Consider the following 22,915-nt stretch of genomic DNA (forward strand, 5'->3'; position numbering starts at 1 on the left):
AAGTGGGTAGGATATGGCAGTACGGTGATGAGTTATTGAATTTCAATGTGCAGAGCTTTGAGTGTTATCATATATCGGAACTACAGTTTCCTCTCACAAGCTAAACACCCATTACTGGAATTGGCCAACCAATCTCCATGCAGGATTCTCTTGAGAAAAAAATAGATTCCTTAGATTCAGTGACACTCTCTTGGACAAGTGAATGAAACTAATATATTACCTTTGATTAAATTGTCTCATGGCATTTGTTGGTTTGGCGGATAGAGACACCTGCTCACCTTTCACCACGATCTGTGGCATGAACCGGTCAGAGAGGTAGACCCTTTCCCGGATGTTGACCTCACAGAAATATTGAGCTGGCAGCTCCGTGTTGAGGCCCGGCATCACGGTAAAGCCTACTTTCGGGTCCCACAGCAGGTCCTTGTTATTTGGCTGGTACCGCTTGGAGGGTATGAACTGGTGAACGACACAGGCGCAGAGTTCATAGACATTGATGAGATCGAGTCAACCCTGGAGACCCTGGCATTCCCCTGGATTGATCCGAAAGGCCACAAAATGTCGGCACCGATAGGACATTTTGGATGGTCTACAAAAGGAAATGGCGACTCCAAAACAGGATGAGCGGCACAAAGCAGGCCCTGAAGCAGATTCTAGCACGTGGAGCGAAACGTCGGACAACGTAAACCAACGACATGGGCTGCAACCCGCAAGCGTAATGGAAAAGCGACGCGATTACATTGCAAAGTGGCTCTCAGAACGTCACGAGGTGCTCACCCTCTCCGGGAAGAGAACTTGCACAAGAATATTATATACACAGTATGTGCAAGTATCATCTATTCAGGGACGTGTCCGTGACTCTAGTAATCTCCGCCTCGAGGTTTGTCATTGCAGGTGACGCGTACACGTTTGTGCATGTACAGGCCTTTTGTAAGTCCACTACTGGATGAGGGCCTCCCTGCACGATGCCAAAAATTTGGGGTTGTGAGACTATACTTCACCACGTTGGAGCATAGTGAAGTGCAGCAATTAATTTTTGCTGCACTCTCGTCTGTTGACAACATGGCAGGTTACACAAGCAGGTGATACAATGTATTAATTAGCTACTTAATTCGTTATTTTTTTGGGAGTGCAAAAAGAACGTGGAGGCTATGATTAATCCACAAATGGATGCAGGCCTATCACCAGACCTGATTTTCCCAGGAGGCCACACAGATTCCTTCGCTGGGAAACCTGACACAGATTTTACCACCTCCTTGAACTGGGGCCTGCGACTCACCGCCGCACGCCGCGGAGAGACGTGCCCGCGACAAGGGGTGGGGAATGCGCGTTGGGCAGAGTGGCACGGGTTGGCATCGTCTAAAGCCTAAAGGCTCCGGTCTAGGCGGGCAGAGCCGGAGTTTTCGCATCGTCCTCAGTTCACACAGGGGTGGGAGGCAGCAGGTGCGATCCACATGCGTGGCATGTTGCAACTGAGCTCGATCCTACAGGAAGCTCCGTGAAAGCCACTGACTCAAATTTGTGAGAAAAAAATAGCAAGGAACAACTACTCGTCATTTCCAAGAAATGCTGGCAGCTGTCGGAGATGCTGCCCTGAGGGTACAAATCACTAATGTCCTTATTAGGGTTTTTTTTTTCTTCCATACAACCCGGCCTCTACCACACACTATAGGTGCACAGCCCCAGGTGCTGTGTTCTCAGATCGAGTGAATCAAGTGAAGCCGCATTGTCAAGTAGGAGGAGGACATGTGGGCTAATTCCGTGTCACAGCATTTTCTGAGATGCTGAGTTCGAATCCTGAACTCCTCAATTCCAGAGTTCAAATGATTCGACCGGGTAGTGAGCTCATGGTCACACCGTGATCACCAATGACCGCACACAAACAAAAACAACATTTGTTTAAAATTAAGATATTTAAATACGTTTGGAAAATTCCAGCATTGACGTTATGACGGACATTATTTGAGATGCATGATAAAGAGCATGTTGTTATCGCCAAGCTTTTCGCTAAACCCTTCAATCAATGTTCCCAGTTTTTGATCGGATGAGTCCGTAATAACGGCCGAGACGATAAACTAAGACAAGTTTAATATTTACATTGCATCATCTTTAACAAGAGCTATAGTGATCCCACTCTGCAAGACGGACGGACGGACAGAAGGAACTAATGCGATAAGATTTTCAGCCGTATACAGAATGGCGTTCAAAATCGCACTGTGGGGGGGATCCTCACCGATACGAACGTGACGTTCATGTCAGGAGCGGACACTCGGCAGGGCACGACGTACGGGCTGCCCTTGAACAGGTACACAACGTCGACTCCCTCGCGACTCATCTGCAGGAAGGGCCGACTGTAGTCTGAGAGCAAAAGAAACGAAAGGCACGCGGCACGTACACCCGCGTCAGCCGATCACATCACGCGAAGGCTGACAGCACACGCACGTGTGGTGAGTACGTCGGGGAAATAAACGAGCGGGCGGTGTGACTCCTTCGCATATCTGTCGCCGCGTGTTCAAAACAAAAGTAATGAAAGCATTTTATTATTCTTTTTATTGCATGTCCCCTCAACCACCTGGCCTTCTGTGAGTTATTATTTGAGCAGCGTTGGTTCACACAAGCAAACTGCACCGATTTTGCAATTCAGCCTCTCACCAGCAGTCAGGGTGGCCTGAAGCAATGCTGGTAAACTGCGAGATGTTAATCGGCAAGGGCACACTCCTAGTTCTATGCGAAATTACAGAATGTAAATATCATAAGCATCACTCAATGTAATAGTAAGTATTCAGAAGGGAAATGTTTTTGATTGAATTGTTCACTGACGTGAGCTCTGACCAGGAATCCAACTCAGGTGGCTGGGTTGATAGCCTGGTGCCATAACCAGTGCATTCCCACTACCCGCAAACGAAACACTAACAATAACATAACATAATTGGCACTTTAACGACATTGGTCCTGAGAAAGCCCGAAGGTCCAAACCCTTAACGTTACGACAGACTACACACACGGGAGAAATATATCGCGTGCAAAAATGTCCAACCACATATTTAAAACAAAACATCAAATTTCACGGTAAACTTCACGTTGATATGGCACTATAATACACAAGGGGAAAGGAATGTTCTCTTTTTGGAACGAGTCTTTTTTACGTATGAAAAATAATAATCTGTGAAATCACCAACTCTGAATGTGATTTCTTTGCCGCTCCCAGGAATATTTAGAAAAAGGCTGCCAAAGTTATGTTTGCCAATTTACATTGAACCAGTTGTCACTTCTCTGAGAATCTCCTCATGGAAGGAATGTTTGGCCATGTTTTGACAACGTCACACACGTGCTATAAATGTCGATGAACTTCCACGCCTTTCAAGACGATGTAATGCTTCTGCCATTGCACACTGCGACCATCGCCGGCTTGAAAGAGCGGTCCGCGAAACATTTCCCTGGCGCACCTGCTAGAGTCTTACGCAGCAGAGAAAACCGCACTCTGGGGGGGTGAAACAACCAAAAAAACGTGGCGACTCCATTGTCGTCTTGACGATTGATCATTTCTCATATGAATGTTTTTTGGTGCTATAAATAAATAAATAAATGGCTGCTTGCCAACAGGGACCCTGCCACATTCCATAATAATTTATCAAATTTGATTAAACCGATTCATCGTCGATATGGGAATGATGCCCAGTGCATGTACAGCGCACCCATCGCCCGTGTATTAGACGCGTCTGAAGAAAGGACCCAAACAATGGTAACCATTAGAATTGCTGGCGTAGACAGGGCTTGTATAATCTTTTCACGAAAACTTTTTTTTTATCTTTCTCTCTCTCTCTTTCTTTCGAGCCGGAGGGAATATTATAAGTAAATAATTAGGGCATGGGACGGGAAGTCGTTTAAAGGGTTTTGGAGTTCAGCGGGTTGAGGTTGACGACCAAGCGGCACTGTTTAATGCAGAGGTTGAATGTTCGTCCGTCATTTGCTCTTCCTTTATTTCGTTCCACCTCGGGGCCTCCACCCTGAACACCGCCCTTGATGACATTGCCCTCCTCCCGACGTCAGTCTGCTCATTAGGGCCCCCCCCCCCCCACGCACTCACTTAAAACCTGTGTCCTCATGAATGAGCCTTCTCTTCCCTCTCTCTAGGGAAATGAGCATCAGAGGGTAAACCGGTGGAAGAGGAGCCACCTCAAAATATAGCCAGATGCTTCAGGGAGCAGCTTTCCACGAAATCTACAAAAGGCAGCGCACTATTATTACTTATTACTCCTGCATTAGCGCACATCAGGAGCACTGCCGCCCAACCAACCGAGCTATATCCTGGCCCCAAATTACACTCGTGTAGGATTACTCGTGCGGAACGTATCGAGTTTAAAACAAAACAACAACACAAAATATGAGACGTGCTCCTTGGATCCTCGATGCTGATTACACAGAGCTAAGTCCCCGTCGGCGCCACCTGCACACATTTCGTTCGCATGGCTCCAACTTTTCCCAACAAACGCAGCGTTCCCCATGACCACTGGGAAGTACTCTGGCTTGGTGTGGGAACGGTCGCGATGATGCGACCTCAGAATTTTTTTTATTTTTTATTTTGCCAGGTAAGGCCCACTGAGCTGTATAGCTCTTTTTCAGAAGCGACCTGGTTATCGCAAATGATAGCTCAACGAAGTGGCTTATCACGTGGAAATTTCTAGAAACCAAATACTCTGAAAGCATGTTGATTCTAAATGTGGAGGGAAAAACCGGAGGACCCGGAGAAAAATCCACGTGACCACGGGGAGATTGACCACGCAAACTCCAAACATACAGGGGTCAGGGTCGGGGTCAAACCCACGACCTCCTGCATACTGGGCGAGGGAGTTTACATTTCGCCACCGTGACACCCCAGAACCAGCCGTTATGTCATAGGATCAATGACACGTGGTCAGTGGCCCCCTCGCTTACGTCCACTTAAGGGGCGAAACAATAAAAATAAGCTTCCCTAACTTGCGATAGCCTAAACTCGCCTAAGTTTACGTAAAAATAATTTCAACAATTTAACATTTTTCTCCCGAGATTCCTCAATCGCTCAACGACCGTCCACGGCCGATAGAGGAGAGCGCAGGGAGGACACGGCGAGAAGGAGCCGAGGCCACAAAGGGGTGCCTCGTGGCTCATAAAGTACGGGGACGCGGACCTGCACCGCAACGCGCCTGCGATCGTGGGAGCCTAAAGTGGGCAGCTCCCGGTGCCACCGTGTCCGCGGTGCCAGCGGCCGTGAAAAAGCCGTAACGCAGGTCGCTTAGAGCGACCGCCCCTGACTCACCTCTCACGAAGACGTACACCGAAGCGGAGTGGTCCGAGTTGTCCAGCCCTTCGATGTAGGGCGCGTACTTGCTGTAGAAGCAGCGGTAGCGGCCCGTGTCCTCGACGGCGGCCTTGGGCACGTGCAGGGTTGCGCAGAACCCCTGGCGGCCCCGGTGGGGGCACGGCGCTGCCACGAAGCTCTCGTTGCGTGGAGAGGCCCAGCTCACGGGGTCACTGCCACTGAAGCGGAGCACGACGGGGAGAGGGTTCAGTGTCACACGTTCAGTTTCGTACTAGTCATAATAATGATAGAGTCAGCGTGTCCACCCGCCTACCCCCCCCCCCCGTGGAATCTATCCGAGGGTCTATTCCTTTTCCTTAACGTGAACGCGGTGCCTCCAGTGGCTGCATGGGTCACAGTAGCCCATTACAGTAGTTATCACAACGTCCTGTCTAATTATTGTTATTCTATATGGAATCATATGGCCCTGTGTCAATCCACCGCTCGAGCAGCGGTTTCCAACCCGTGGTGATCGGATCATTGGTGGTCCGCAAAAGGCGACCACAAAGTGGTTCTACTTTCGATTTGGAGTCGTTTTGAAACAAAATCATCTGGCATTGACATACTGTGCTCCGTGAATGTTTTGTTTGTGGTTGACAGTGGTCGGCAGGTCGAGGAACGTTGGGTGGGATCCACTACTCGAGATGGGGCTGTTTAGAGTTCCTTCTCTAGAGTTCACTCTCTGGAGTTCACTCTCTAGAGTGAGTTCACTCTCTGGAGTTCACTCTCTGGAGTTCACTCTCTGGAGTTCACTCTCTGGAGTTCACTCTCTAAAGTTCACTCTCTGGAGTTCACTCTCTGGAGTTCACTCTCTAGAGTTCACTCTCTAAAGTTCACTCTCTGGAGTTCACTCTCTAGAGTGAGTTCACTCTCTGGAGTTCACTCTCTGGAGTTCACTCTCTGGAGTTCACTCTCTGGAGTTCCCTCTCTAGAGTTCACTCTCTGGAGTTCACTCTCTAGAGTGAATTCACTCTCTGGAGTTCACTCTCTGGAGTTCACTCTCTGGAGTTCACTCTCTGGAGTTCCCTCTCTAGAGTTCACTCACTGGAGTTCACTCTGTAGAGTTCACTCTCTGGAGTTCACTCTCTGGAGTTCACTCTCTAGAGTTCACTCTCTAGAGTGAGTTCACTCTCTAGAGTTCACTCTCTAGAGTGAGTTCACTCTGGAGTTCACTCTGTAGAGTGAGTTCACTCTCTGGAGTTCACTCTCTAGAGTTCACTCTCTAGAGTTCACTCTCTGGAGTTCACTCTCTGGAGTTCACTCTCTGGAGTGAGTTCATTCTCTGGAGTTCACTCTCGAGAGAGCTCCCTTTCGCGTGGATGCCTTTCATCAGAAGCAGTTTTTTTTTAGTTTTTGCGTGCAAGCAATTGCAGACGGCTCCGACTTCTTTATCGCGCGCGTCATGCGGTAAACTGGAAGACGCGAGGCGTTTCCGCTGAAGCTTCTTAATGCTGCCGCTCTCCCAGAAAGAGTGGGCACAGACGCGGTGGTGGTGGTGGTTGTGGAGGTGGTGGTGGTGGTTGTGGAGGTGGTGGTGGTTGTGGAGGTGGTGGTGGTGGTGGTTGTGGAGGTGGTGGTGGTGGTGGTGGTTGTGGAGGTGGTGGTGGTTGTGGTGGTGGTGGTGGTGGAGGTGGTGGTGGTGGAGGTGGAGGTGGTGGTGGTGGTGGTGGTGCTCACTCCGACGTGCGCTGCGTCGGCATCAGTGCGCGCTGGCCGGCGTGGTGCGGTCGGAGGTTAATGATGCAATCTGATGGAATGCGTGCTGGTTCACACATGGGTTTTATATATTTTTTAAAGAAAAATGAAAATACGGATCGCACGTGCACTCACGCTTCATTGGGGCATGTCTATCAAGACGCCAGCTCAACGTTTTTTTTATCTCAACGTGGCTGCGGCGTGTTCGAGTAAGCGCGAACATTTTGTTAAAACGATGAACTTTAACTATTTTGTTTTTATTTTACCAGCTAAGGCCCAATGAGCTATACAGCTCTTTTACTAGAAGCGACCTGGATACACAAATGATAGCTCCACGAAGTGGCTTATCACGTGGATATGCATCGCAGCAGCCAAATACTCTAAACGCACGTTTCTAAACGGCACAGCGAGCCTCTTTAAATCGAATGTAAAGCTTACAATAGGTAAATCTGAACTCCGCGTGCCATAACTCTACCGGCCCTAAGCGAAATGATGCATTGTCACGATTAAGGACACGTGAGTTCATGCAAGGATACTTAATTCTGTTTTCGTTTCATTTCTGCTACCTCGTTTGCATTTTTCTCGTTCGCATAGTCTTTGTGTCACTCCATTGGGTAACATTAGGCATGTACACGTGCATACATCTCAAACAATGCATTCTCACAGACAGGAGTGGTGTGAGCGAGACACTGCAGGGCTGCAACTCTACAATCAGAACGCCCCTTTTAGGCAGGGGAGCCTCGCTGAATCTTTAGAGACGTCTTCTTTCGAGGAGGCTTCTGCATTGGATGTTCGACCAACTCCAAAGCACCGTCCCACGAGGAGCTGGGTCACGTTTCAATGCTCCACCCAGATCAATTCAAGAATCGTGTACTCTAGGAGCGTCTCTCGACTAACTCGCAGCTCAAAGCCACAACACTTGATATACTCCCGCACCTTCGATTAGCACGGTTGGCTACGCACGGTGCGAAAGAAGTTCAACATACATACATGCGTACGTATTCCACAGCAATATACCTATTCAAGTACCGTTACTGGGCAGGCTTCAAATCCTGCTCAGCTTCGCTTTGCTTCCAAAGTGTGACGACACTGGGCAGATTGAGGGGTGATTTCTTTTGGTCTTAGGTGCACACAAAAAACACAAAAAAATTAAAGTTGCTGCCCAATACAAAGGAAAAATATTTGGGAATAACTCCCCCCACCCCCCCCCCCCCCCCCACCGTGCGTGAGCTGAGCAATATGAAACGGCGTCTCCTGGCGGCACCTTTGTTTACGGACACGCGGCAGACAAGGGGCGCGTGTTAGTGAGGCTGTGTTTAGTTGGCCCGGCCTTTATTTATTCTTGGGAAGCTGCCACTGCTGCTGCGTTGGCCCCTGGGGCGCGCGGTCGACGCGACCGCGTGGCCATTCAGGAGGCTGGGGCGCACGCGACGCGCGGTGTCTGCTGGGACAGAGAAGCCACCACGCTTCGTCCTCTTCTTCTTCGTCTTCTTCATCTTCTTCGTCTTCTTCATCTTCTTTGTCTTCTTTGTCTTCTTCTTCTTCATCTTCTTTGTCTTCTTCGTCTTCTTCTTCGTCTTCTTCTTCATCTTCTTTGTCTTCTTCTTCATCTCCTTCTTCGTCTTCATCTTCTTCGTCTTCTTCATCTTCTTCATCTTCTTGGTCTTCATCTTCTTTGTCTTTTTCTTCATCTCCTTCTTCGTCTTCATCTTCTTGGTCTTCATCTTTTTCTTCGTGTCTCACAGAGGAGTCCCAGTGTTGTCTGCGGTAGCTTCATCGTAGACCTGTACATGGTGTCGCTGTGTACGGCTTTACCCAAACAGGTTCTCTAAACAAAAAAAATTAATGTGGATAGCGACAACGGCACACGTGGCCGACTTACTTTTTAAAAAAATATATATACACAATGTCACTTGACGTTTTGTGGTTAACCAGGGCGACTCTCAGACTCGAACCGCGCACCTCTGCGGTGTCTGGTCAACACGAGATGCTTCCACGGCAGCTCGGTGGACCTGGACACTTTCGCCTTCCGGGACATTTCCAGAGAACTGCCCTCCGTGGTTCACGCAACACCACTCGTAGGCTAACGATGCGTTGCAGTTATTTGTTTTGGGCTTCGTTCTATACTTTTTTTGTGTTTCCTCCCTCCTGCCTGCCATCCCCTTCCACCCCCCCCCACCACCCCCCAGCGAAACCGAAAGACGAGAGGAAGGAAATCTCCAGTAGTGCACCCACCGGGGCATTGCTGCGATTAGCGGGAAACATTTTCAATCGGAATATTCTAATTTTGGGTCGGGTGCTCCGAGCCGGGTGGCTAGGCGGGAAGGCGGAGCGGGCTCACGGTCAGACGGATGCGAGTTCACGTCCTGGTTTTAGGGGTTTTTTTGGCTCGGTCCGTCGACCCAGTAGCACTCTTCGGAGAAGTCAACAGTGGTTGTTCTATGCTTAGACTCTGCGCATAGTGTATGTATGTCCCATGGGGCAATGCGGTGGCGGGATGTTTACTCCCTTGCCTGGTGTGCAGGAGATCGTAGATTCGATCCCAACCCTGACGCCTGCTGTACATTTAGAGTTTGCGTGTCTCTCTCGCCGTGGTCACGTGGATTTTTCTTCGGGTCCTCCGGTTTTCCCCTCCATATTTAGAATCAACATTATCTTTGAGTATTTAGCTGATATAAATGTCCACGTGATAAGCTATTTACTTAAGCTATCATTTGTGAACAGGTCGCTTCTGAAAAAGATAAAAAGAGCGTTATAGCTCAGTGGACCTTACCTGCTAAAATAAAAAAAGCTAAACGTTATCTAAACTCATCCAGTGCCGGATGAAGCTAGTGCGGGGCCTGTAGCATATGTTATAAAGGGGCTCTAAATATAAAAACACGTAAATATGAAAACACATACATTTTTCACTTGCATAGTAACGTAATTGTATTTTTTACTTTGTTATACAGCCAGATAATACGACAAATCGCTAACCTTAAACACCCAGTCGTTCATAAAAGTTGAAGGCAGTAAAGTACTCTAGTGATAGAGCAAGTGCTGAATCACTGAACACGAATTGATAGCTTGAAAGCATTTAGCGCGGGCCCCTTGGAAATGCGGGGCCCGTAGCTACTACACATAGTAGCTACTGTTATCCTTTGTCGTAGCTACTACATGTGTAGTAGTAGTAGCTACTGTTATCCTTTGTCGTAGCTACTACATGTGTAGTAGTAGCTACCATTATCCTTTGTCGTAGCTACTACATGTGTAGTAGTAGCTACCATTATCCTTTGTCGTAGCTACTACATGTGTAGTAGTAGCTACCATTATCCTTTGTCGTAGCTACTACGTGTGTAGTAGTAGCTACCATTATCCTTTGTCGTAGCTACTACATGTGTAGTAGTAGCTACCATTATCCTTTGTCGTAGCTACTACATGTGTAGTAGTAGCTACCATTATCCTTTGTCGTAGCTACTACATGTGTAGTAGTAGCTACCATTATCCTTTGTCGTAGCTACTACATGTGTAGTAGTAGCTACCATTATCCTTTGTCGTAGCTACTACATGTGTAGTAGTAGCTACCATTATCCTTTGTCGTAGCTACTACATGTGTAGTAGTAGCTACCATTATCCTTTGTCGTAGCTACTACATGTGTAGTAGTAGCTACCATTATCCTTTGTCGTAGCTACTACATGTGTAGTAGTAGCTACCATTATCCTTTGTCGTAGCTACTACATGTGTAGTAGTAGCTACCATTATCCTTTGTCGTAGCTACTACATGTGTAGTAGTAGCTACCATTATCCTTTGTCGTAGCTACTACATGTGTAGTAGTAGCTACCATTATCCTTTGTCGTAGCTACTACATGTGTAGTAGTAGCTACCATTATCCTTTGTCGTAGCTACTACATGTGTAGTAGTAGCTACCGTTATCCTTTGTCGTAGCTACTACATGTGTAGTAGTAGCTACTGTTATCCTTTGTCGTAGCTACTACATGTGTAGTAGTAGCTACTGTTATCCTTTGTCGTAGCTACTACATGTGTAGTAGTAGCTACTGTTATCCTTTGTCGTAGCTACTACATGTGTAGTAGTAGCTACTGTTATCCTTTGTCGTAGCTACTACATGTGTAGTAGTAGCTACTGTTATCCTTTGTCGTAGCTACTACATGTGTAGTAGTAGCTACTGTTATCCTTTGTCGTAGCTACTACATGTGTAGTAGTAGCTACTGTTATCCTTTGTCGTAGCTACTACATGTGTAGTAGTAGCTACCATTATCCTTTGTCGTAGCTACTACATGTGTAGTAGTAGCTACCATTATCCTTTGTCGTAGCTACTACATGTGTAGTAGTAGCTACCATTATCCTTTGTCGTAGCTACTACATGTGTAGTAGTAGCTACCATTATCCTTTGTCGTAGCTACTACATGTGTATTAGTAGCTACCATTATCCTTTGTCGTAGCTACTACATGTGTAGTAGTAGCTACGACAAAGGATAATTCGGCACTGGACTCACCCCCATCATATGAATGTGACATTTCCACAGCTGATTTAGGGCTGTAAACAGGAGACGAACCGCCACTTCAATGATCAAGGTTAGCAACAAATAATTCTGCCTTCGTGTGTGGGGCCGGGTTGCGGTTGGGGGAGGGACATCTGCGGGGGCGTTGGCGGCGTTCGGAGACGTTTCGGCGTAAGCCCTCTGCGACGCGACGGCCGATGAAGCCACGCTTCTCGCACGCATCCTCCGTGCGAGAAGCGACGGACATCTGCAGGCTTCGAATGGCCATCGTCCAACATTCTCGTGGGTGTGGAGAGCGGTGGAGTTGTGGGGTGTTGCGGTGACGCCCCCACATCGCCCCCCCCGCCCCGTGCCTGCGCTGCGTTATTGTTGACAGGCACAGGGGCCCAAATTATCAGGTGCTGCTGGCACCCTCCCGTGCGCGGAACGGTGGCGACTGGCGGCGATCCAAGCTCGGGGGGGGTGGGTAGGGGGGGGACAGCCGCGCTGTCCGCACTGCCACGCGCTGGTCTAGGGCCACCAACCACGCTTGCTTCATCGCACGCCTCGGTGGCTTGGGAATGAGTCAGGGTCACCTCTGGGCACACGCCGGGGGGAAACCCCCCACTGCCACCCCCACTCCCATCCCCGACCCTCCCCGTCACCCCCTCCCCCCCCCAGCTTCATTGAAATAATAGTACATTAATAATGCTTAATTAATAATGCTGCATTAATAATACTACATTCATAATACTGCGTTAATAATACTACATTCATAATACTACGTTAAAAATACTACATTCAAAATTATTCATGAATCATGCTACAATAATAATACGACATTAATAATGCTACATTAATATTACAACAACAATAATGATACATTAATAATACTACGTTAATACTACATTAATCATTCTTCATTAATAATGCTACATTAATAATACTACATTAATATTACAACAACAATAATGCTACATTAATAATACTACGTTAATACTACTACATTAATCATTCTTCATTAATAATGCTACATTAATAATACTACATTAATAATACCAGATTAATAATACTATTGCATTAAGGGACCGTGCACGTGTGTGTGTGTGTGTACAAGACGTGATTGAACCAACAAACAAAAATGAATGACATTTGTTACGAACGCCGCCTTACAATAGAGGAAAAGTGAGCTCAAATTTCAGGCACTTCTACAGAGCAGTGAGACGGAAGGTGTTGAAGGAGGGAAATTCATCACACACAGGAAGGGCCATTGCCTGAAATTGCATCCTTTTATATATTTTTTCTTTCTGGTATAACACAGTGAGGGTGTTGTCTTATATATATATTTGCAGCTTCATCCATTGGAGTCGTTTACTCTAAGAACAGGGTTCATGCACTCGTATGAGAAGTGTGGAAAGGCGTGGAGCATTTCAAGTCTAATGCTTGTGCAGGACAGATACTTGTGACTCTTTCGTTGCGGGTGAAATGCCAGCAAGGACTTAATCTGCTTCACAACTCAAGGAAGCAGACAACGAACATCCGAACCAAGGCTCCACATTCACGCGCGCGCGCGTTCTAACGTGAAACTATTACTGGCTGAAAATTCTACAATATTATTACTGCCTTATTTTCATAGCTGCCTCTGGGTTTTTTGAGATATTATTTTCCTTAATTTTTATGACCCCTCTAAACGGCCAACTCGCGGTAGAGGGAAAGTGATTCGATGCCCTCTGTTCACCCAAACACGTGTGCGAGCACATGCAAAACAAAGACAAAGGCCCCCGCATAGCCCGAGCAACTGCTGGGGCAAGTGCTGTCAGCGAGCACATGTAAAGGCGCGGCGCACGTGTGACGTGGTGTGGTTAGCACCACACGCCGGCCGCATTTGTACCCCCACTGCCGACCTTCACACGCTGCACACAGGTACTCATTTGAGGCCGAGTCGACCTTGGGGAGAGGCCCATTTCAAATATGTGCTGCTGAAGTTGAGTCGTGAGCGGCAATTGAACTCGGGTCGCCAGGTTCGAAGCACAGCAGCGCGCTAACCACCACGCTACTGCTCGACCAAAGCTCACAGCGTGCATGCATATACACTCCAGCTCCCCAAAGACAAAGTTCCCCCGTATAGCCTGAACAGACTGTTGGGGCAAGTGCTGTTAGCGAGCACCTATGAAGGCCGGCACGACACACGAAGAGTTGGGTGGCCAGCACCACGCCCGGCCGCCTTTGTATCCCCAGTGGCGATGTTTACACACCGCACCAGGTACTCATTTTTTAGGCTGAGTCGACCCAGGGGAGGCCCAGGACCGGTTCAGATAATCGTCACCGGTGTTGGCCGTGAGCGGGAATGGAACTCGGGTCGCCGGGGTCATAGCCCAGCGCGATCACCGCTACACTACCGCTACACACACGGACAGACGCACACACAGACACACACACAGACGCTGTTTATGAAGGACCCCCCCCCACTGGGGGATTGCTCTGCTCACACGTGCCAGGAGTGCGATTGTCGTGGAGAGAGCCCGCCGGGTATCTAATCCAATCTTAGCCATTGACCTCTTCCATCTGAACTTGCAAGGGGCGTGCTGTTTGCTCGCAGCCTCTCATCACCCCCCTCCCCGCCTCCCTCATCCCTTCCTGTTCCACCCCCCCCCCCCCCCAAACCACCCCAAGTAGCCCCGTCAACATCTCCAACACAAAGATTCATCCCGCCCCCGACTCGGTATAGCCTCAACAGACTGTTGGGGCAAGTGCTGTTAGCGAGTTGCCAACTACGAAGGCCGCCACTGTGACACACGACTTGCGGAGGGAGGGAGTGGGGGGGGGGGTATCGGTCCCACGCCCGGCCGCCTTTGTCTCCACCGCAGTGGCGATGTGCTCATTTCGAGTCTGCTGCATTCCCCTACTGCGGGGCGTTTGCCGCCGTTGCTCCATCAGGGACGACGGTGACCTCGGTTGGCGCTCCCCGTGCCGATGTGGCCATGTGCAGGTTGTGTGCAGATAGACGCAGGACTGCATGCGACGATGAACGGGAAGGGCGATGCTGATGCTGGTGGTGGCGATGATGTTGAACGCCGGTGGAGCGGTTAGCTACGAACCCGGCCAACTGAGTTCGACTCCCGCTCACGGCCACCAACACCAATGAGGATTACCTAAACCGGTCCCCCTAGGTCGACTCAGCCTCAAATGAGTACCTGGTTTCGAGGTGCAGTAAACATCGCCACTCGCGCGATAAAGGCGGCCGGGCGTGGTGCTGGCCACCCACCCCTTCGTGTGCCGTATCGGCCTTCACGGATGCAACTCGCAAACGGCACTTGCCTCGTAAGTTTGATGTCGAGGCGATACGGGGGGGTCGTTGTGTTTGTCATTAACGGGAAGGGGAACGCGACGGGGTTTTTTTTTTTTTACCTGCACGTGAGGTTGAGGGATTTCTTGACGTCGATCACAAGTTCTGGAGATGTCACGCTCAGAAGAATACAGTCCACCAGCGCTGCTGAGAGAGGGGCGCGAAAGAAGCGGAGATTAAAGGCGCGCATCTCGGGAGTGAATTAAGAACGGGTGAAATCGTTGGAAACGTTCCAACGAGGGCTCCAGCTTGTCGTACGTGGGGTTCGTGAGGTCAGGACCATTCTACCAACGCGAGCCATCACCCCAACCGCGGTTGTTTTAAAGCTCAACAAACCCTGTCCATCTCCTTCACGTTAACAAAAAAAAAACGCCGTCGTAAAAAAAAACTTGTTAACGCAACACTGCTGTGTTGTGTAAGCGCAGTGGCTCCCATGCTGCGTTAGGAACCCAACCACCTGAGTTCCATTGCCAGAGTTTGGTTAATCAAAACCAGTCCTGCACCCCCCCAACAACCAAGACTTGTTTTCAACCTTCAGCGACCAGCGTGGTGAAGTATGGTAAAAACAAAACCACGTCACAGGCATGGTGTGGGAATTACTTCTTCAAAGCTGTGGATTGGCAAGGGATTAACTTTTTATTATTATGCTGTTTTAAAACAGCATCTTGTTTAACGTGTTGCGCGACCGTTGGTTGTTCCCTTGTAGACGTCTCCCTTACAAATATGGGCCGATTATTTATCTAAATGGGCCTTCCCCTGGTTGTAGAGTAACGGGTCTCACGTGAACTGAAATGAGCGGCTCTCTCTGTGACTGCGCTCTGTTGAGTCCAGTCCTGCATTGCATTCACGTGGCCACGATGCCACACTCAATGGGATAACACTCAAAGCTCCGCACAGATTGATTCAAGAATCCATTACTGTAATGCAAAAAAAAGTGTAAGGTGGTAACAGAAGAACCAAGCAATTTTGTTTTCACTTATGTTGATAGATTCACTGCCATTGTCTAAATGTAAAACAATGACAGTCATGGGGAATGTTTGACCATACTTCCCCACACTGGTCAGTGTGAGTTGGTAGTAATGGGAACAGGACCCGTTTCAGATATCACACGCTACTGATGTTGGCCGTGGCTCACACACGACTAAGATGCATCTCTGCAGAAACACATGTACTAATTTAAAGTGTATACTGCATGACTCTGCATTGTTAAATCACGGTGTCGTTAGTAAAAAGGTGTGGCTGCTGGTGGTTTTATATGTTCATTGTTGAATGTCAATATGTATATGATTTATGCTGAAGTTTGGTTTTAGTTGGATCTCGCACGGTTTAAATAAAGGATATGTGCATATTCATATCGATGCCAAAATTCGTTTTTAATTCAATGTTAATAAACCAGTAGTAAAGCCAATAGAGGTGTGATAACCCAACACATCTATAAAAATAGGAACATTCCAGAACAAACGTTTCTCGCGTGTGTTTTATTTTTCCAAATTTGGTTGAGGGTAGGGCTTCATTTAATCTGAGTCTGCCTGGTTCAAGGACCCTGGAAATATGTCTCCTCCCAGCACACCACTTCCAGTACACGTCTAGCTGTGGCTGCGATTCTAAAACTATTTAATTTTAATTTTGCAAGGTGAGGCCCACTGAGCTATATAGCTCTATTTCAGGAGCGACCTGGCCACAAATGATAGCTCGACAAAGCAATCAAATACTTAAAACGCGTGACGTTGATTCTAAATGTGGAGGGGAAAACCGGAGGTACCCGAAGAAAAATCCGCACGACCACGGGGAGAGAGACACGCAAACTTCCAAATATACAGCAGCAGGCGTCAGGGTCGGGATCGAACCCACTAGCTCCTGCATACCAGGCGAGGTAGTTAACATTTCGATACCGTGTGGCTTTCTCCAGTCTACGAGATGACGTGGAAAAATATAACTCCATGAGAAATTATTAAATTGCAATATCAAGTTATATTTTATCAATTTACTTGACTTAAATAACTTACAATGGTATCTTGCTTTTATTATTATTATGGGAATTTAGAATCACGATTTCTAGGTGTTTTAAATCACATTGCGACGTTCGGCAACCCACGGCTGAAATGTCATACCTTCCTGTAGTTCAACTATGTCCTGAATCAACACGGAGGAACCTTGCCCCAGGGTTTCAACAACTTGTTCTCAATCTTTGGCACGAAAAGAAACACTTTCATAAATCGAGAACATCCCACGCCGTCTTTCGTGACAGGAAATTGTTATTTTTCTTACACAGGTGCCAAGGATACAAGCTCTTGTATAAGCCGCGTGAATGATGACCCATGCCACACATTAGCGGTGTAGCAATGCATTGATGAATCGGATTGAAATCGATTCTTAAGCTCACACGACATGCATCATTATCACCTGTGTAATAATTAGTTTTTTTTCCTATTAATGTATCTTGTGCTTTAATGGGTTTGCGTGAAATCCACTCCAGACAGTAAATGTTGCTCCATTCACCGCGATATGAATGAGTTCGTTTGTTTAAACATCCGAATCGCCGCTGGCAGTCGTGACAATGATTGAAACTTATCTGCAGGCAGGTAAGGAACGCGTGTAGGAAATGGCGCTCTTCTTTTGAACGTTAGGCATTTGAACTCACAAAAAACAACAGCCTGTACAACAGCCCGTCATTTTATATTTCACCAGGCGACTAGCCGTCTACATCGAGACACACAGTACCATCGTACAAGTAAAACAACCCAGTGGATTAGATGATTAAATACCGAACAGTGTAATAGAAAAAAAAACAATGAAAACGACACAAGACTACTCGGGATTTCAGCGACTGCATTGTATGTCCATGACGCACTTTAATCTCCGATTAAAGACACTCGAGTGGATCGGCAGCCGGTACGAGCTGACATCACGAAGTGATGAATCAGAAATGAAGAGGGAGATGAAGATGGCTACACCGTTCATTTGTGTCCGTGATCTCAAGGGATGGTGCCGTGGTGTAATGGTGAGCATGCTGGGTGTGGCACATTAGGAATGGACCACTCTTTGAATTAGTCCTGATGTGCTGTGCAGTACATCAATGCACGTGTGTACACCAGCATGTGATGACTGAGTTGGGCCTGTGGGGGGGGGGGTGGCAGGGTTAATGATTAACCGGACGTGTACACCAGTCACGTGGTTAACGGCGATTGCTGTGTGTGACACCACGTGCTGTTGCATCTTACAGATTAACCACAATAAATGTGTTTGCCCTCGATTTGGAGTACCTACCCACGTCCTTCATTTCGAGTGTGCAACATGGGCATGCAATCTAACTCAGACTCAACTAAACTTTTTTTATTTTACCAAGTAAGGCCCGCCGAGCTATGTTGCTCTTTTTTCTGAAGCTACCTGGCCACACATGATAGCCCAACGAAGCGGCTATTCACGTAGAAATGCATAGCAGCCAAATACTGTAAACGCATGATGTTGATTCAAAATGTGGAGGAAAAAACCTGAGGATCCGGAGAAAAATCCACTTGACCACGGGAAGAGAGACATGCAAACTCCAAATACTGTCGTTTGGGTCGAGATTGAACCCACGACCGCCTCTATACCAGGCGAGGTAGTTAACATATCTCCATCTCCAGGCGTGGCAGTTGAAAACGATAGGGCGGTTTCAACAATGGGGCAGTTGAAACAATGGGGCAAGTTGTTACATCCCCTCTCACCCGTCGCTCTACCGCCTCTATCCACCCAACAGTTTGCGTGGGGACTCCCCGACTGAGTTGATCGGGAGGTTGTGGTCGGTGGAGTAAAGTGTGGAAACTTCCACTTCTTCCAAAACATCTGACCAGTGAGGAAGATTAGGCCAAAATCCCCTCCTCTGGAGGAGCTTTCTGGTGGCATAGGCCCTTCTGGCAGCAGGGGCGTGAGCAAGCATTTACAGGGCTGCACCTTTATCTCTAGGTCTCTTGCTCACAAAGATTAGAAATAGTGTATGGCATTGCAGGCAAAGATTAACTTTCATTGTTAAATGTGTTTCACTTACTAGGAGTCAAAGACAAATCTAAGGGGGGGAATTTGTTACAGTTTATTCATGTTTTTATATATTTTTTTTTGCCGGGGAGTGAATTGTACTCTTTGGGATTTTGGCCACCCAAACAGGCTAGCGTTGTTTGTGTTTTATTTTTTCAAGGCAGAAAACGGTGGCGCAGTGGTTAGTGCACCGTGCTACTGAATCTCTCGCCCCCTCAGCTCGATTCCCAGCCACAGGGCGTGGTGCTAAAAACACGACCCCTCGTATGCCGTGCCAGCATTAGTAGGCGCTCGCTAACAGCACTCACTCCAACAGGCTGCATGGCTCTAGGAGGGAATCTCTGTGTCTTGTTTTTTTATTTTTATTACAACAATGATCCAGAAAGTTTAATGAGATTCAATTCGCCCTCGATTGTTTTTTTGGGCTGCAGCAGGTTTGGAATTGTTGCACATTGAGGCGTGGCCGGCTTCGTAGGAAGAGGAGCTGTGAGAATGGATCGCCGATGCAGAGTGGCTGCGTCCGTATGGGAACCGTAAATCCGTCCTTCGAGCCAAGCCCCTCACACCACAGCCCATGCATCTTCTGCGTCCTTTATCTGACATTCATTTTCCCCACGTGGCCTTTTTTTGTTTTCTTCCAGGAGGCACACACTAATGCACGCTTTGACGTGGTCCCACCATCTAAGAGAGAGCCCCCCCCCCCCCCCGTGAGTTTAGCCTGCGTAAGTTGAGCGATAGGAGCATGAACCGCGTCAGAGCGGCATCGCTTTAATTTATTTATTTTAACTCGCCTGATTTCACCCCACTCATCTCCATCTGTCAGGAGAGTTTACTTTACTTCCATATCGCTTGCCAGTGATTTAATCACACACGCACGCACGCACTCACTCTCTCTCTCTCGGCGCGACTGCTGTTAATGAGCACCTATTCAGACCGGAACAGCATTCAAAAGCATAGGGTGGCGTGACCATCACCATAGGGTGGCGTGACCATCACCATAGGGTGGCGTGATCATCACCATAGGGTGGCGTGACCATCACCATAGGGTGGCGTGACCATCACCATAGGGTGGCGTGACCATCACCATAGGGTGGCGTGACCATCACCACGCTTAACCTGGTCGCCTTTGTCACCCTAATTATTGTTTGACCGCACTTCAGGGAGTAATCAATTTAGGCCGATGAAACATAGAGGAGGGGTCGATTGCCAACTGGATGAGTATATTAACCGCCACGCCACCTTTCTGCAAGCTAACACCAAACACAAAGACCCCCCCATGTAACCTTAACAGACTGTTGGGGCAAGTGCTGTTAGCGAGTACCTAAAAAGGCCGGAATGGTACACGAAGGGGTGGGTGGCCAGTACCACGTCCGGCCGCCTTTGTCTCCCCAGTGGCGATGTTTACACACTGATCACATAACGCACAGATACACGCTCACGGTACACACTTTCGCCAACGTTGAATTATTCAACTTTTCTGATCTCCATCCCAGGTAAAAAAACCTCCACTGATGATGTGGAATAAACCATTATCTCAAGTAACTGTCCGCCAGCTACGAACTAACACTTGAGGTGATCATGATGAAGATTATTAGAGTAACGGTTACTTTCCAAGACACTTCAGAGCGAGCCGAATTCATGAACGCGGTGGCGGGGGGCGAAAGTGGGACCGGCCTAGCGTCCCACTTACTGTGAAAAGCATCGATCGCGTGCGAGACGACTGCCGATGCCACATGTGGCTCTGCGATGGCTTATCTCGGCCCTCCGCCATCGCCGCCACTTCAAACGCCCAATCCCCCCCCCGCCGCCCCGTGTAATTGGAATGCCCCGTGTAATTGGGAGTTTCTTTGCGTTGCCCCCACGACTGCTTCTTGTCGACCTCTGTCCATTTCCCTTCGGCAGCCCCGGAATGGTCCAACTACAAAGACCGAATTAGGGCCGGGAAGTAGGGGCTTGCGTTTGTGCCTGTTGCTCTCTCGTCTGATGCCATAATTTACAAATGCATTCGTTTTGTTGCTGCATCTACGGCGCACCAACGCGCCCACAACAGGTATTAATTTTTGTTTTAAGATACGTACGGTGTGAAAGATGTTCAACATACGTACAAAGGCTATTCACTGTTCGAAACGTGTGTTGTCAGCGAGCATCTATAAACGACCGAAGCTCTTGCACACAAGGGAATCAACGTGGCAAGCACCGACCATTGCCGACCACCTTTGTCTCTCCCACGGTGATATTGCCCGAAACGCAGCAGGTTCTCACTTTAAGCTGTGTCCTCAACGGAGGGACGCCCGGTGCACATTCAGAGGCCATTCGCCATCGCCTGTCAAGCATGACCAGGCACAAAACCTGAGCTGCAACTGAACGATTTTTTAATTTTTTTGCGGGTGAGGCCCACTGAGCTACGTAACTCTTGTTTCAGAAGAGACCTCAGCGAAGTGGCTTATCGTCGTGTGTAAATGTAAAGCAGCCAAATAGTGTTAAACGCACGTTGATTATAAATGTGGAGGGAAAAGCCAGAGGACTCGGAGGAAAATCCACGGTGAGAGAGACACGCAAACTCCAAATATACAGACGACAGGGCCGAGATAGGACCCACGACCTCCTCCTCCTCCTGTATACCAGGCGAGGTTGCTAACATCTCGCCACCGTGGAGCTCCTTGTTCACTGTCGTGGTGCTACGTGCTACCTCTTCCCACTGGGCATCAACGCACACAATGATCTCTTATTGAGGCACATAAGACGTGACAAGTACTGTTAGTGAGCCACACCACGCTGGCCTCAATAGATGCCTACTAGCATTTGCTTAATAACACGCACGTGCGTGCGCGCGCGCGTGCGTTCGTGCATACGGCCATCAGGCAGACGGCGCGCACACACCAAAACAATTAAACAGTTAACCTCTCGTTTCCAGGATCGGATGCCCTGGTGGAATATCCCAGGACACGCATCTTCCCAAGCGGAAAGATCCCTTTTAACCACTCCCAGCCACGCACTTGTCAGCTTCTATGATCCCCGCCATCAACAATCAACCGTGTGTGTACGCTCTTCGGAGCACGTAGGCCATATTCAAACACGAGGCAAGAGACACGTGGGCGTTCAGGTGATCAGACACGCGGCATCTCGGATCCTACGCAAATACTCTGTTCCAAATTACATAAGACGTCATGGGTGTCGAGTTTTAATTCACGATCAAAATGCCATTCACAGCTACTAGTTCGGGTCCATGCCACCACAAACCAGCCGTCACTTCCTTCCTTCTGCCGCATCTTATAATTGACGTGAAGTCGACTCCCGATTTCCGAGCCTCGATCTCATCGTGTCATCGTTAACACTGGGGTGTCGCAAAGTCAACACCTCCTTCAGGAGCCACTCTTCACAGTCTCATCACCGGCACGTTTTTGCCGTCTCGGCACCTCCGATTTGCGCGGTTAACTACGTGTACGGTGCGAAAAGAAATCAACTTACGCACGTACTTATGCCCTGCACTGCACACGTATTCCCACTGCAGAAGCCACCTTCTTCCAGAAAACCTCTAAACACTTTATTTGTCACGGTTTATTCCGAACATCCACATATATTTGTTTACCCTATCCTTCCACGAAATTCATAGAATCCCCTGCATGCACTTGTGGTAGGTGGGTTTGTTTTTCTGGTTTGCGATTTCGAAGATTTGATTCAGCATAACAAATCACCAAATCGGTCCCTTTTTGTGAGATTTAGGCACAATAATGCAACATTTGGCGACGATGATGAGTGCTATATCACTATACACAGGTTGATGAATAAAGATTCTGAGTTACTCACTTAACCTAGGTTAAGTTACTTACTTGACCTATCCGGGGCAATGGTTAGCGCACTGCGCTATGAACCCCGACGACCTGAGTGTGATTCCCACCCGCGGCTGAAACGAGTGACCAGCGATACACTGAACCGGTCCTGCCACATCCTTCACTGACCCGCAACTAACCAGTGACGTATGGACACAGCAACCCCAACGACGGCGTGGGGAGGCATTGATACAGCAGCGGAATGACAAAATGG

General features: G+C 48.3%; 1 protein-coding gene across 2 annotated transcripts in view; it reads right to left on the reverse strand.

The window, feature by feature from the left end:
• Positions 1-22,915, reverse strand: part of FLT1 (fms related receptor tyrosine kinase 1) — an 81,596-nt gene that overhangs the window by 51,258 nt on the left and 7,423 nt on the right. Inside the window, exons 2-5 of one of the 2 annotated variants that reach the window (XM_032956517.2) lie at positions 14,920-15,004; positions 5,294-5,514; positions 2,231-2,355; positions 279-456 (exon numbers count right to left, since the gene is read on the reverse strand). In XM_032956517.2, coding sequence (XP_032812408.2) covers positions 279-456; positions 2,231-2,355; positions 5,294-5,514; positions 14,920-15,004 — 609 coding nt within the window. The remainder of the gene's footprint in view (positions 1-278; positions 457-2,230; positions 2,356-5,293; positions 5,515-14,919; positions 15,005-22,915) is intronic. The other variant, XM_032956518.2, reaches the window with a different exon arrangement.

Source organism: Petromyzon marinus, chromosome 18 (assembly GCF_048934315.1).
Source record: "Petromyzon marinus isolate PM22_M1 ecotype Great Lakes invasive population chromosome 18, UKy_Petmar_22M1.pri1.0, whole genome shotgun sequence".
Classification (NCBI taxonomy): Eukaryota; Metazoa; Chordata; class Hyperoartia; order Petromyzontiformes; family Petromyzontidae; genus Petromyzon; species Petromyzon marinus.